The sequence below is a fragment of the Mandrillus leucophaeus genome, unplaced genomic scaffold (genome assembly GCF_000951045.1).
Source record: "Mandrillus leucophaeus isolate KB7577 unplaced genomic scaffold, Mleu.le_1.0 Scaffold170, whole genome shotgun sequence".
In the NCBI taxonomy this organism is placed as follows: domain Eukaryota; kingdom Metazoa; phylum Chordata; class Mammalia; order Primates; family Cercopithecidae; genus Mandrillus; species Mandrillus leucophaeus.
In genome coordinates, this window is record NW_012101699.1 from 1812284 (window position 1) to 1823272 (window position 10989).

At 55.3% G+C, this 10989-nt stretch overlaps 1 protein-coding gene across 1 annotated transcript in view; it reads left to right on the forward strand.

The window, feature by feature from the left end:
* The first annotated feature begins 450 nt into the window (after positions 1-450).
* The window catches only part of ADAMTS2 (ADAM metallopeptidase with thrombospondin type 1 motif, 2), a 231514-nt gene continuing 220975 nt past the window's right edge, over positions 451-10989 (forward strand). The window contains exon 1 of the mRNA XM_011976872.1: positions 451-842. Within this exon, the coding sequence (XP_011832262.1) occupies positions 717-842 (126 nt within the window). The 5' untranslated portion in view covers positions 451-716. The remainder of the gene's footprint in view (positions 843-10989) is intronic.

Here is a 10989-nt window from a genome sequence, read left to right on the forward strand (position 1 = left end):
GCACTTGGGCGGCAGGGGCCCGCCGAGGGGTCGTGGCACGCGGGGAAGGGGGCCAACCCGGAATGGCTTCCGAGCAGCCCCACGTCCTGCCAAGGACGGTGGGTTCAAGGTTCGGGGGACTCTCCGACAGGGTCGTCCCTTCGGGCACAGGGAGGTTCCCACAGAGCCCCAACCCTGAACGGGGCAGGGGGCAGCGCTCTGGGCAGGCAAGGTCCCCTGAGGAGGGAACGGCCGGGGAGTGGCGGAGCCCCGGAGGGGTGGCCGTGTTAACGCCCCTTCCCGGTTGCAGGAAAGCCGGGGAGGTGCAGGCTGGCTTCGGGGGTCGCCCGGCGGAATGCCCCTTCCCTTCGCAGTGGGGCGGGGTCTGGGGGGCGTGGCTTGCCGGCGGGGCTCCGAGGCTCTGGGGCTGCGAGGTCTCCGCCGATCTAACGCCCCTTCCCGTTGCAGGCGGGCCCCTGGGGCACGGAGCGGAGCGCATCCTGGCGGTGCCGGTGCGCACTGACGCCCAGGGCCGCTTGGTGTCCCACGTGGTGTCGGCAGCTACGGCCAGAGCAGGGGTACGATCCCGCAGGGCCGCCCCTGTCCGGACCCCGAGCTTCCCCGGAGGCAACGAGGAGGACCCTGGCAGTCACCTCTTCTATAATGTCACGGTCTTTGGCCGAGACCTGCACCTGCGGCTGCGGCCCAACGCCCGCCTCGTGGCGCCCGGGGCCACTATGGAGTGGCAGAGCGAGACAGGCACCACCCGCGTGGAGCCCCTGCTCGGGAGCTGTCTGTACGTCGGAGACGTGGCCGGCCTAGCCGAAGCCTCCTCTGTGGCGCTCAGCAACTGCGATGGGCTGGTGAGTACGCACTTCTCTGGCTCCTTTCTCTCCGCTGCTCTCGCCTGGGCTTTGGAAAAGCGTTACCTGGGAGTCCCTTGGGAGGGCAAGGCCTGCGCTGAGGACTTTCCCTGCCCTCCCCGTGCTTTAGGGAGCCTCGTGCTCCAACTGAAGGGCTTGGCTGGAAAGCAGGTTGTTTCGATTGGTCTGAGCAGGGGCCATTTATGCAAGGGGAGGCCCGGGTCTCCAAAAGGCTCAGCAGGCAGCAGCGTGCGCCTCTCTCTTAGGCCTGCCTGAACAGGTCTCTGGCTTGCATCCAGGGGTGGGTCCGTGTATGTGTGTGTACCTTCGTGAGTGTGTGCACATGTGTTCTGGAACGTTGGTGTGTACCTGCATCTGGGTGCCTGTGCACCTGTGTGAACATGTGCATACGCCAGTGTCTTTTGTGCATGTATGTGTCTGGGTTTCTGCATGTAAGCGTGTTGAGCATCTGTTGAGTTTGTGTCCGTCCTTGTGCATACTGGCGTGTGTGATATGTTTGTGGTGGACTTACGGGCTGGCAGTCAGTCTTCCTGTTTCCTTGTGTGGGGGTGATGCCAGCCCAGGGAGCAGGCAGTGGTGCTGAAATGCCCAGTTAGCCCTCTGCCCCTTGGCTGACCGGGAATCACTGGTTTTTCTGCTGTGGTTTCCTGTTGAACTCCAGCTGGTTCTTTGAAAAGTTGGTTTTCTCTATTTTGAGCTGAGGGGTGTATTTGGAAATGAAGGCTCTAGTGCCCATGAGCTGCTCGATCTTTTGGGGGCAGCCCCTGAAGGATAAGAGAGAGGCTAGGGGGTCCCTTTTGAGACTGCCTGGGCCTCTCTAGTCCTGTGACTGGAGCTGTGGGAAGCTCTGCTTCCTGGAGAGGGCAGGAGGGACCATGGCTCAGCACAAGGGGCCTCAGAGGAAGCCTGGATCGATGCTGAGGAAGGAGGCTGACATTGGCAGTGCTCTGTCCGGCTGCCCGGGGCCTGGCACACAGCAGAGGCCACTGCAGTTTTCTATTTTGGACTGGGTGTGTGGTGGCCAGGCTGGCTGTGCTGGCCAGACATCTGAAGCCGCCCACCATGGGTTCCGATCTAATTGCTACTCAGGGCACTCCTGCCTCGAGCGAGTGGCCACTCTCCCAGCCCCATGGCCCCTGAGCACACCCATACTCGGGCAGCCCAGGCTCATCCTACAGTCTGCAGAGCCAGCAATTACACCAGGGCCCCACAACCACTGCCATTCTTTTTATGGAGACACAGAAAATATCACTTGTTGCTTTGGAAAATCACTGCCTTTGGCTGGATTTAGTTAGAACTTGGCCATACTGCAAACAACTGTAAATATCCCTGGAGGAGGTGGGTTGAAATGGCGAGCCCTTGACGTTGCCCACTGTCTCTGAGGACATCCTGGGCCTCAGAGGTGTGTCCCATTTTATGCTGGAGGCGAATTTCCTAAATGAAAGGAGATGCTTGCTGCAGACTTAGGGTGAGGTAAGGTGGTGGGAGTTGACATGGGACTGCAGACTGGTGGTGGGCCAACACCCGTGTACTGTGCGTTCCTGATGGAGAGCACTGTGGAGAGGACTTGTCACTGCTTCATTCATTCAGCAATTCATTTGGTGATTCATTTTTTCAGCCAGCACCTTCTTATGTGTTTACCCCCTGTACTGGTCGGCGATGAGGCAGGTCTGGTACCCACCCAAGGCCTCCTGCCATCAGGGTGGCTGACGGGCACTCTGGCCAGGACTTGGAGAGTGTGCTCCTGGGGGGCAGTTTGAATGGGGGCTGGAAGAATGAGTGGCCAGCTGGAAAAGATGCAGGTTGGCAACCCGGGCAAAGGGAGGAGCATGTGCAGAAGTACCAGGTGTGGACTGGAGTGGGCAGGACAGGACTGCTGAGGTGTTCCATGTACCGGACAGAGCTGGGAAGAATATTGGGGTTCGAAGAGGAGCTGGGACCTGCCTGAGTGGCGCTGAATGCTGTCAGTGAATAATGGCCTTGGACAGTGGGACAACACCATTGGTTCTTTTTCTTTTCTTTTCTTTTCTTTTCTTTTCTTTTCTTTTCTTTTCTTTCCTTTTCTCTTCTCTTCTCTTTTTTTCTTTTCTTTTCATCCCTCCCACCCTCCCTCCCTTCCTCTTTCTTTCTCTCCTTTCTCACTCTTTCTCTCTCTCCTTTCTTTCCTTTCTTTCTTTTAGACGGAGTTTCACTCTTGTTGCCCAGGCTGGAGTGCAATGGCACAATCTCAGCTCACTGCAACCTCCACCTCTCGGGTTCAAGTGATTCTCCTGCCTCAGTCTCCTGAGTAATTGAGATTATAGGCATGCGCCACCATGCCCAGCTAGTTTTGTAGTTTTAGTAGAGACGGGGTTTCTCCATGTTGATCAGGCTGGTCTCGAACTTCTGACCTCAGGTGATCCGACACCTTGGCCTCCTAAAATGCTGGGATTACAGGCGTGAGCCACCACCACCAGCCTCTTCTTTTCTTTTCTCACTTTTTCGCTGCGTATGTGTCTGTTTTGCTTTTAAATCCCCCTCTGCTACCATGATAGGCTTCTTTGCTAAGGACCTGGGGCTTTATACAGGGTGCCTCTTGTCCTCACAGAGCCCCTGTCGGGGAGGCATCTCATCCCTGGTTACAGGTGGGGCACTCAGGCTCTGGGAGGTTGAGTGACTAGACAGAAGTTATTCATCATATCCACAGAGAGGGTTAGTATCCACAGTGAGGGGCTGTTCATAATATCCGCAGCAAAATGTACCTTTGCACAAGGCATGAGCAAAACATGCTGAGCAGTGTGTTCTTGTGCATCACATTGCTACGGAAGAGTTTTCTAGTATCTCTTGGGCAGCGTGGTAAGTGTGCTAATTTCACATGATTTTTACAAGCCCATTAAAAACCCAATGAGAAGCCTTTTGGCGTAAAAGGTAATAATGGTAAGTGACAACTGACCGTGTTCCTATTAATGCTGTGTGCCGGGCTCTCAGCTGAGCCCCCTATGCCACATTGCCTTGTTTAATCCTCACAGCACCCTATGGAACGTGTCCCGACATCATCCCCCTTCTACAGATGAATAAACCGAGGCTCCAAAAGTTGAGACAGCTTGCTTCAAGCTTTGAAGCCAATTCCAAGGCCATGCTCGTTACTTTTTGCTGCCTTTTTCTGCATGCCTACAAAGAGAATTTTAAAAACGCTTTTCTTTAAAACATTTCCCACCTTTCTTATTTGACTCCTGGAGACGTTCTCATTGTGGGTTTGACCATCGTCAGTGTGAGTGGGGAGCCGGGAGCAGGCCTGGGAGCTGAGTGGCTTTGACTGGCTGGTGACCTGCACTGGGCTGCAGCTCCTGTGGCTGGCCTAAGTCCTCACTGTTGGGGGACTGCAGCTGGGACTTCTGTGGGATGGAAGCAGCCCTGCCCGCCTCTGCCTCCCCACTCAGGGCAGCACGGGGGTCCTCTCCTGCCAGGCTGGGCAGGGCCAGTGGAGGAAGCCTCCGTGGGCTGGGCAGTGGAGACGGTCTGCCCTCCAAGGCCTGGTCCAATCCTGGGGCCCAAAGGAGGAAGTGTATGCTCTGTCCCGGGTGCTCGATGCGAGCCCCACGACCCTGTGAGGTAGAGCTGCCCCACTGCGTGGCTGAGGCTCAGAGAGGCCCAAGGTCCCATGGCAAGAAGAAAGCCAGGGCTGCCGCCTTTCAAGCTGGGGCTCCCCTGGGGGGCTGCCGTCTGGGCCAGGCACCCACTCTGTCTTGCTGGACATTAAGAGTCATCAAAGCCACAGAGAGAAGTCGGAAGCTGGCCTAAGGGATCGAGAGGAGTTTCATTTTTCCCAGCGAGGCTGCTGCCTTCGAGGCCACACACTGGGCTCCAGCAGGCTCAGGGGCTAGAGCAGATCAGGCAGGTGTGGGCGGTCCTGGGACTATGCAGTGGGGGCGCCTGGGATTTGCAGCTGCCGCTGGTAGGGTCTTCCTTCCTCCCACCCCGCCTTGGCACTGCCTGGATCGCAATGAGAAGTTGTCAGGAAGACCAAAGAGGGCTGAGGGAACCTCTGGGTTCCCGAGGGTGTCGGGGCTCCCCAGATAGGAGCAGAGGCTCCTGTGGGCTCCAGCTGCAAGCAGCCTACACAGCTGCTAAGGCCAGTCTCAGCCTCCGCCATACCTGTCACCTTCCTTGTTTAAGTCTTGCTCAGTCTGAGTGACAGAAACCCCTGCTCATATTGGATGAAACAAGGGACACCATGGCCCCAATTATCTGGGGGTCCTGAGGAGTGTAGGCTTCAGGCCTAGCTGAATCCCGGGGCTCAGAACATGCTATCCGTTTCTCAGCCCTGCCTCTCGGTGTTGATTTCAGAATTGCTCTCCACTCTGCAGCCCCCAGCCGACCACATGGGGCCACCAGCGGCTCCAGGCCTAGCTTGTTTTCCAAGGAGGCAACTCTTTGAAACGGAAAGCCCTCCTCTGTGGGTGATGCCTGTAAGAGCTGGGGGAGGGATTGGAGGCCCATCTTCAAACCATAGCCGTGGTGCAGGCCTAGCCCAAGTCTCCTGCCCACCTTTGGGACTGAGGGGGAGGGACAGACTCCCAAACTCTGGAATGGAGAGGGGTCTATCGTACAAGAAGGGAGGACGACAGTTGTACAGGGTGGTGAAAACAGTTGTGGCCTCCCTCCCCCTGGACTCCAGACCCCATGTTGGGCTTAGAAGTCTTCCTGGGCTCCAGGCTTGCCTGCTCGGCTGCCTCCAGAACCCCCTTCCCTGGATGACCCCATACTCCTCAAGTCACATGGCTCCCCGCAGTCTCCTCCAGACCTCACCCTTCCAGGGTTGCCCTCCCCTAGCCAGCTCCAATCCCAGAGCGCTCTCTGGCCCGGCTTCCCTCCAAGCCCGGCGCCAGCCCCTGCCTTCTGCTCCTCTGTCCCCCAGTGCTCCGTGCTCTCTCCCCAACAGCGCTTCTCCCCCAGTGCTCCGTGATCTCTCCCCGACAGCGCTTCTCCACACCGCAGCCAGAGGGATGTTTAGAGACCACGCAGAAACTCATGCCACGCCTTCACTTAAGACCTCTCGGTGGTTCTCACTGCTCTTAACAAAATCCAGACCCACTGGCCTGGCATTCAAGGCCCCTGTGACCTGGCCGGGGCCCTCCAGCTCCGACCCGAGTCACACCCTCTGCTGGTCTGGAATGAGACTCCGGGAGCAAGGGTTGCAGGAGGCAGAACTCCAGCGTCCTCCTCAGGTGCCCTGGGAGGTGGGCAGTGACTCCCTCCCCTGCTGCCTTACCTGAGCCGAGGGCCCCTGTGGAGACGCCTGAGGAGTCCAGCAGTGCAGCGCAGTCCCTCCGGAGGCGGGCGGAGGCGGCGGGCGGCCTCAGGAGTGTGTGCGGGGAGCAGCATCCAAACCATCTACCTCCGCTGAGGGCTGCGAACCCAGCCCCTGCAGTCTTCCTGTGAACCAGCCGCCGTGGCCCCATCTCACAGGTAGGAAACCGAGGCTCCTGGAGTTACATATGCAGGTCCTCTCTGTGTGGGCTGGCGTCTCTCCTGGAATCCTTCAGGGAGGGGCAGAGTGGAGCCAACTCCCAGCACCTAGTCAGCGCTGGTCTCAGCTGGAGCCCCGGGAGGCCAGCTCTTCCTGGGACCCCCGTATCATGCTGCCCAGCCCCGGCCTGCACTCCATTGCGTGGCTGAGTGTGTTTCTGGCACTGGTCAATGCGCGCAGCCATGTGCTCGTTCCTGTGTGGCAGGCTTCTCCTGCCCGATGGCTCACTGTGGCTTCCCTGTCGCCCGTGTCTCCAGTGCCTAGCGAGTCATGCCTGAGACAATGCAGGCCCTCCTGCAGAGTCAGCTGGGAGGTGAAGGCCACGTCCTCACCCAGGCCTGCTGTGAGGCTCACAGGGGCCACACCTGGGTGAGTAAGGGAATCAGCCAGGGGCTTATCCGCCCTGAGCCTCAGGGCCAGGAACATCCACTCAGGGGCGAGGCCGGCTTTGCTTCGTGGCTGCCTGAGCTGTGGTCTGGGCCTGCCTACTCTAGTATCTGGAGACCCAAAGGGGCAAGTGTGCATGGCGGCCTTCCTGGGACCCTGGGTCTGTGCTGGCAGGCAGACGTGTCCTTCCTTACCCCACCTCCTTCTTTGGCTTGGGCAGCCCTGGGGGTCCCTGTGTTGCTGCCAGGACAGCAGTCTGCTGGCTGCATGTGGACGTGTGCATGTCCTGGGGCTGTGCAGGGCAGGAGTGTGTGGAAGTGTGTGCACGTACATGTTGCCTCTGCATGTCTTGCATGTAGGGGTGCATGCACACAGTGTGCGTGTGGGGGTGCATGTGTGCGTGCATGTCTGAATGAGTGTGTACATGTGAGTGTGTGCACACACGTGTGTCTGCATGGGAGTGTGTGCGTGTGAGTGAGTGTGGGCCAGCACGTGTTGATGTATTTCTCGGGAGGGGTTTCCTGCACCCTGCAGAAGAGGGGCCTTAAGTGGGGTTGAGTTACTCAGTGGAGAGGAGGACGCAGCCCCCTCAATCTTGGCGCCACTTTAGACACCCCCATCCCCTACTGGTGGTCACCCCGGAATGGGAGGATCCAGGTAGGAGCTGCACACTCTGCTGCCTATGTTTCATATTAAATGTCAGCTGTCCACCGGGTCTGCGGTGCTGCCATTAATATGGAGAAGTTATTACCGAGCCTGGAGCTGGCTCCTCGGGCTTGTGCATGAATTTCAATTACACTGCACGACGACTCCAGGGCTGCAGAGTGGGGTGCACAGCTTCCGCTCAGAGGCAGAGGGAACCCTCGTGTCCAAGACCAAGGCCTGGGTGCTGCTGAAGCCAGGCAGGCTGTACGCCATCCCCACCCTGCCCTGTGCATTTCAGGGGTTAACCCAGGGAAGCAGGGGCCTAGTGTGGGTTGGAGGCTGCTGCGGGTCACATGGTCCGCTGTGCCCCTCGTGACTGCGTAGGGCGGACAAGCACCACGATGCTGCGAACCTCGGTTCCTCCAATAGCGAAAGATGGGTTCTGTCCGCACGCACTTCACTGGCAGTGAAAGGATGGGTGTGCAGCAAGCGCCTACCCCAGGCCCGGGGGTGAGAAAGCGGCGGCCGTGTCTGCATCTCATTAGCTCTGAGGTGCCATCAGTTACAGGACACACCATTACGTTATATGCCACCAAGAGAGAGGAGACACTCCCATTTAAACTGCGGCTCTGTGCCCTCACTGTGGTCCCCTGGAGGTGCAGGCCCCGCCCCCATAGTGCTTGTTTTCTCTGATGCTGTCTGCAGCCTAATGGGTGGACCACTTCTCTTGCCTGGCCGTTGCTTGGCTCCCAGGAACTGAGTTCCGGCGGCTTCGTCTGCCTCCGGGGGTCTTCCTCTTGTGAATTACGAAGTAGCCTCCGTCCTCCAGGGATAGGTATTTGCCTCACCAATGCAAAGCTACATGCACCTTTCTGCGAGCACCCTAACTTTTTGACCTCACGGTGTGACTCTTCAAAGGCATTTTGAGTGTCCAGGGTGCTGGCACTGCACGCGTCTGTAGTGAGGGACTGCATTGCAAGGGTGGTGGCCCAGGAGGCGGGGGCCGGGGCCAGGGTGTGAGACCTGCCAATCACATCCTCACTTCAGGGACGGGAAATTGAAAGATGCGTGTCGGAGGGAGCAGACCTCACCGGCTCTCTGAGCAGAATGTCCAGGATTCATCTTTACACCCGGGTATTTTTCCTTTGAAAGCCCTTATCTGAAATTTTTTTTTTGAGATGGAGTCTTGCTCTGTCGCCCAGGCTGGAGTGCAGTGGCGCGATCTTGGCTCACTGCAAGCTCCACCTCCCGGGTTCACGCCATTCTCCTGCCTCAGCCTCCCCAGTAGCTGGGACTATAGGCGCCCGCCACCATGCCCGGCTAATTTTTTGAAGTTTTTATTAGAGACGGGGTTTCATCGTGTTAGTCAGGATGGTCCCTAATCTGAAATTTCAATGTATTAAAAGTATTGCAAAGTATTAAAGCCTGTCATCTTTAAACCCGGGTATTTGTCCTTTGAAAACCCGTAAATGACAAGGTTTGGAGAGCTTAGGGTTGGTGAACACGCGGAGGTGCTGGGAGGGTGGGTGGTCAGAGAGGGCGTGGAAGCTCTGCAGCCCTTCCCGTTACCTTGCCCTGCCCGTCCGTCCCATGCAGCTGTTTGAAAGCAGGGATTGGGACCACATGGAAAGGAGGGCGTCTTATGTTTCGTGCAAGGCTTGTCTAAGCCTTGCTAGTGGCCATTCTGATTGGGACAGAGCTTCTGGACATATGACGAAAAGGGGCTTGAGAGCTGTGAGCATATTGGTATATATTTATATCTCTATTTTATGGATTATAGCATGTACCATCGCCAGTCAGTGGCAAATGAAACCTCAGGTTAAGCAATACCACAGATAACATTCTACTTTTCCATCATTCTGTTCTTGTACCAATACTAAGCTGTGTTTATTATTAGAACTTTAAGGCTCTAATATTCAAAGTATTAAGTACTTTGAAGCTTCGCTGTCCAATACAGTCGCTATAAGCCACACAAGGCTATTGAAGACTTAAAATGTGTCTGGTCTGAATTGAGAGGGGCCCTGAGTGTAAAATATACATTGGATTTCAGAGACTTAGTGCCCCCCCAAAAAAAGAATGTGCAGTGTTTAATAGATCATTTTAAAGTATTGATTACAGGTTGAAATCATAGTATTTTGGGCATACTGGGTTAAATAAAATATATTACTGAAATTAATTTCACCTGTGTCTTTTTTTTTTTTTTTTTTAAACGTGGCTACATATGAAGCTCGAGTTCTATTTCTGTTGGACTGTGTGGCTTTGGAACATCTGGCTGGATACTTCCCCCTTTGCTGGTATTCTCTTGCAAAATTTTCTTGGCTGGTCACACATGTTTATTCTTTCAAATGAATTTTAGAATTGTTTTGTCGGGTAGAAAAATCCCTCGTGAATTTGATTGATAGTAAATTAAACTTAGAAACTAATTAAAGAAGGAACCGATGTAATTTACAGTATTTACCAGGAACAGTGTATTTTTCAGTTTATTTCATTCTGCTTTGATGTTGCTCCGTAAAGTATTATATATATATTTTTATACAGGTCATCCGTTTTTAAAAACCAGGGTTATTTTGAGGATTTTTTTCCTCTTTGCCATTGCGAATTGACTACTTTACATCTGTTGTTGGTACGCAGGAAGGCTATTGATTTTTATAGAACTATCTTTTACCGAGTAGCTTGATTGAACTCATTAATTCTAATATATCTGTGAAGTCCCTTGGGTTTTCTAGGTATACAGTTGTGCTCTCTGTAAACACTGATAATTTTGGCTCCTCATCTCCAATCTGCACTGTCTGGAACCTTCAGAGCGATGGGAAGTCACAGCCATGGCTGCGTGCATCGTCGTCCGTGCCTGGCTTTAGCGGCAACGCCCCCAGTATTTCTCTGCTTAATACAACGCTTGCTTGTGGATTAAGATGGATTTCATGTGAAGGCAATATCCTCTGAATTCTTGTTTTCTAAGATCCCATTTTTATCAGTAAAGGAGCTGAAATCGGGATAAAATGTGTCTTAACTCTTAACGCTGCCTTCTCTCACCTCCAAAAGCCAGAGGTGTTGCAATTCTGGGGTTTTGTGTTCTCAGCCTCAGGGCCTCAGCTGTCCACTTTGCTGGGCCAGAAATGAAACCCAGTCCCCATTTACGCCCCATGGGAAGCACTCGTAGGGAGGGGAGCTTTCCTGCGGAAGGTGGGGGAGCCAGCACTTCCCGCCCTGCAGGCGGCTTCTGGGAGAACAGGACCCTGTTCTTGGAAAGCCCTTTGGGCCATGTGTGGGGGAATTTCCACTTGGATTTGCGACTTCTCTTTCTCCCCTCCCAGTGGTGTCTCCCTCCCTCTGTCCAGTTTCTCGGAGGAACCCTCCATTTTCCTCCTGTGCCTTACGGCGGACTTTGCCCTCTGCTCTGAGGTGCTGGCGCTGCCTGCACAGTCCCCTGCTCTTCCAGTCCCACTGTTACCTGTTATCCCATGTGCTTCTAGAAGGTGTTTTTCCAAGCAAAGACATTCCCCTCCTTAGAATAAATCTGTAGGCAGGGCACGGTGGCTCACGCCTGTGTAACTTTGGGAGGCTGAGGCGGGCGGATCACTTGAG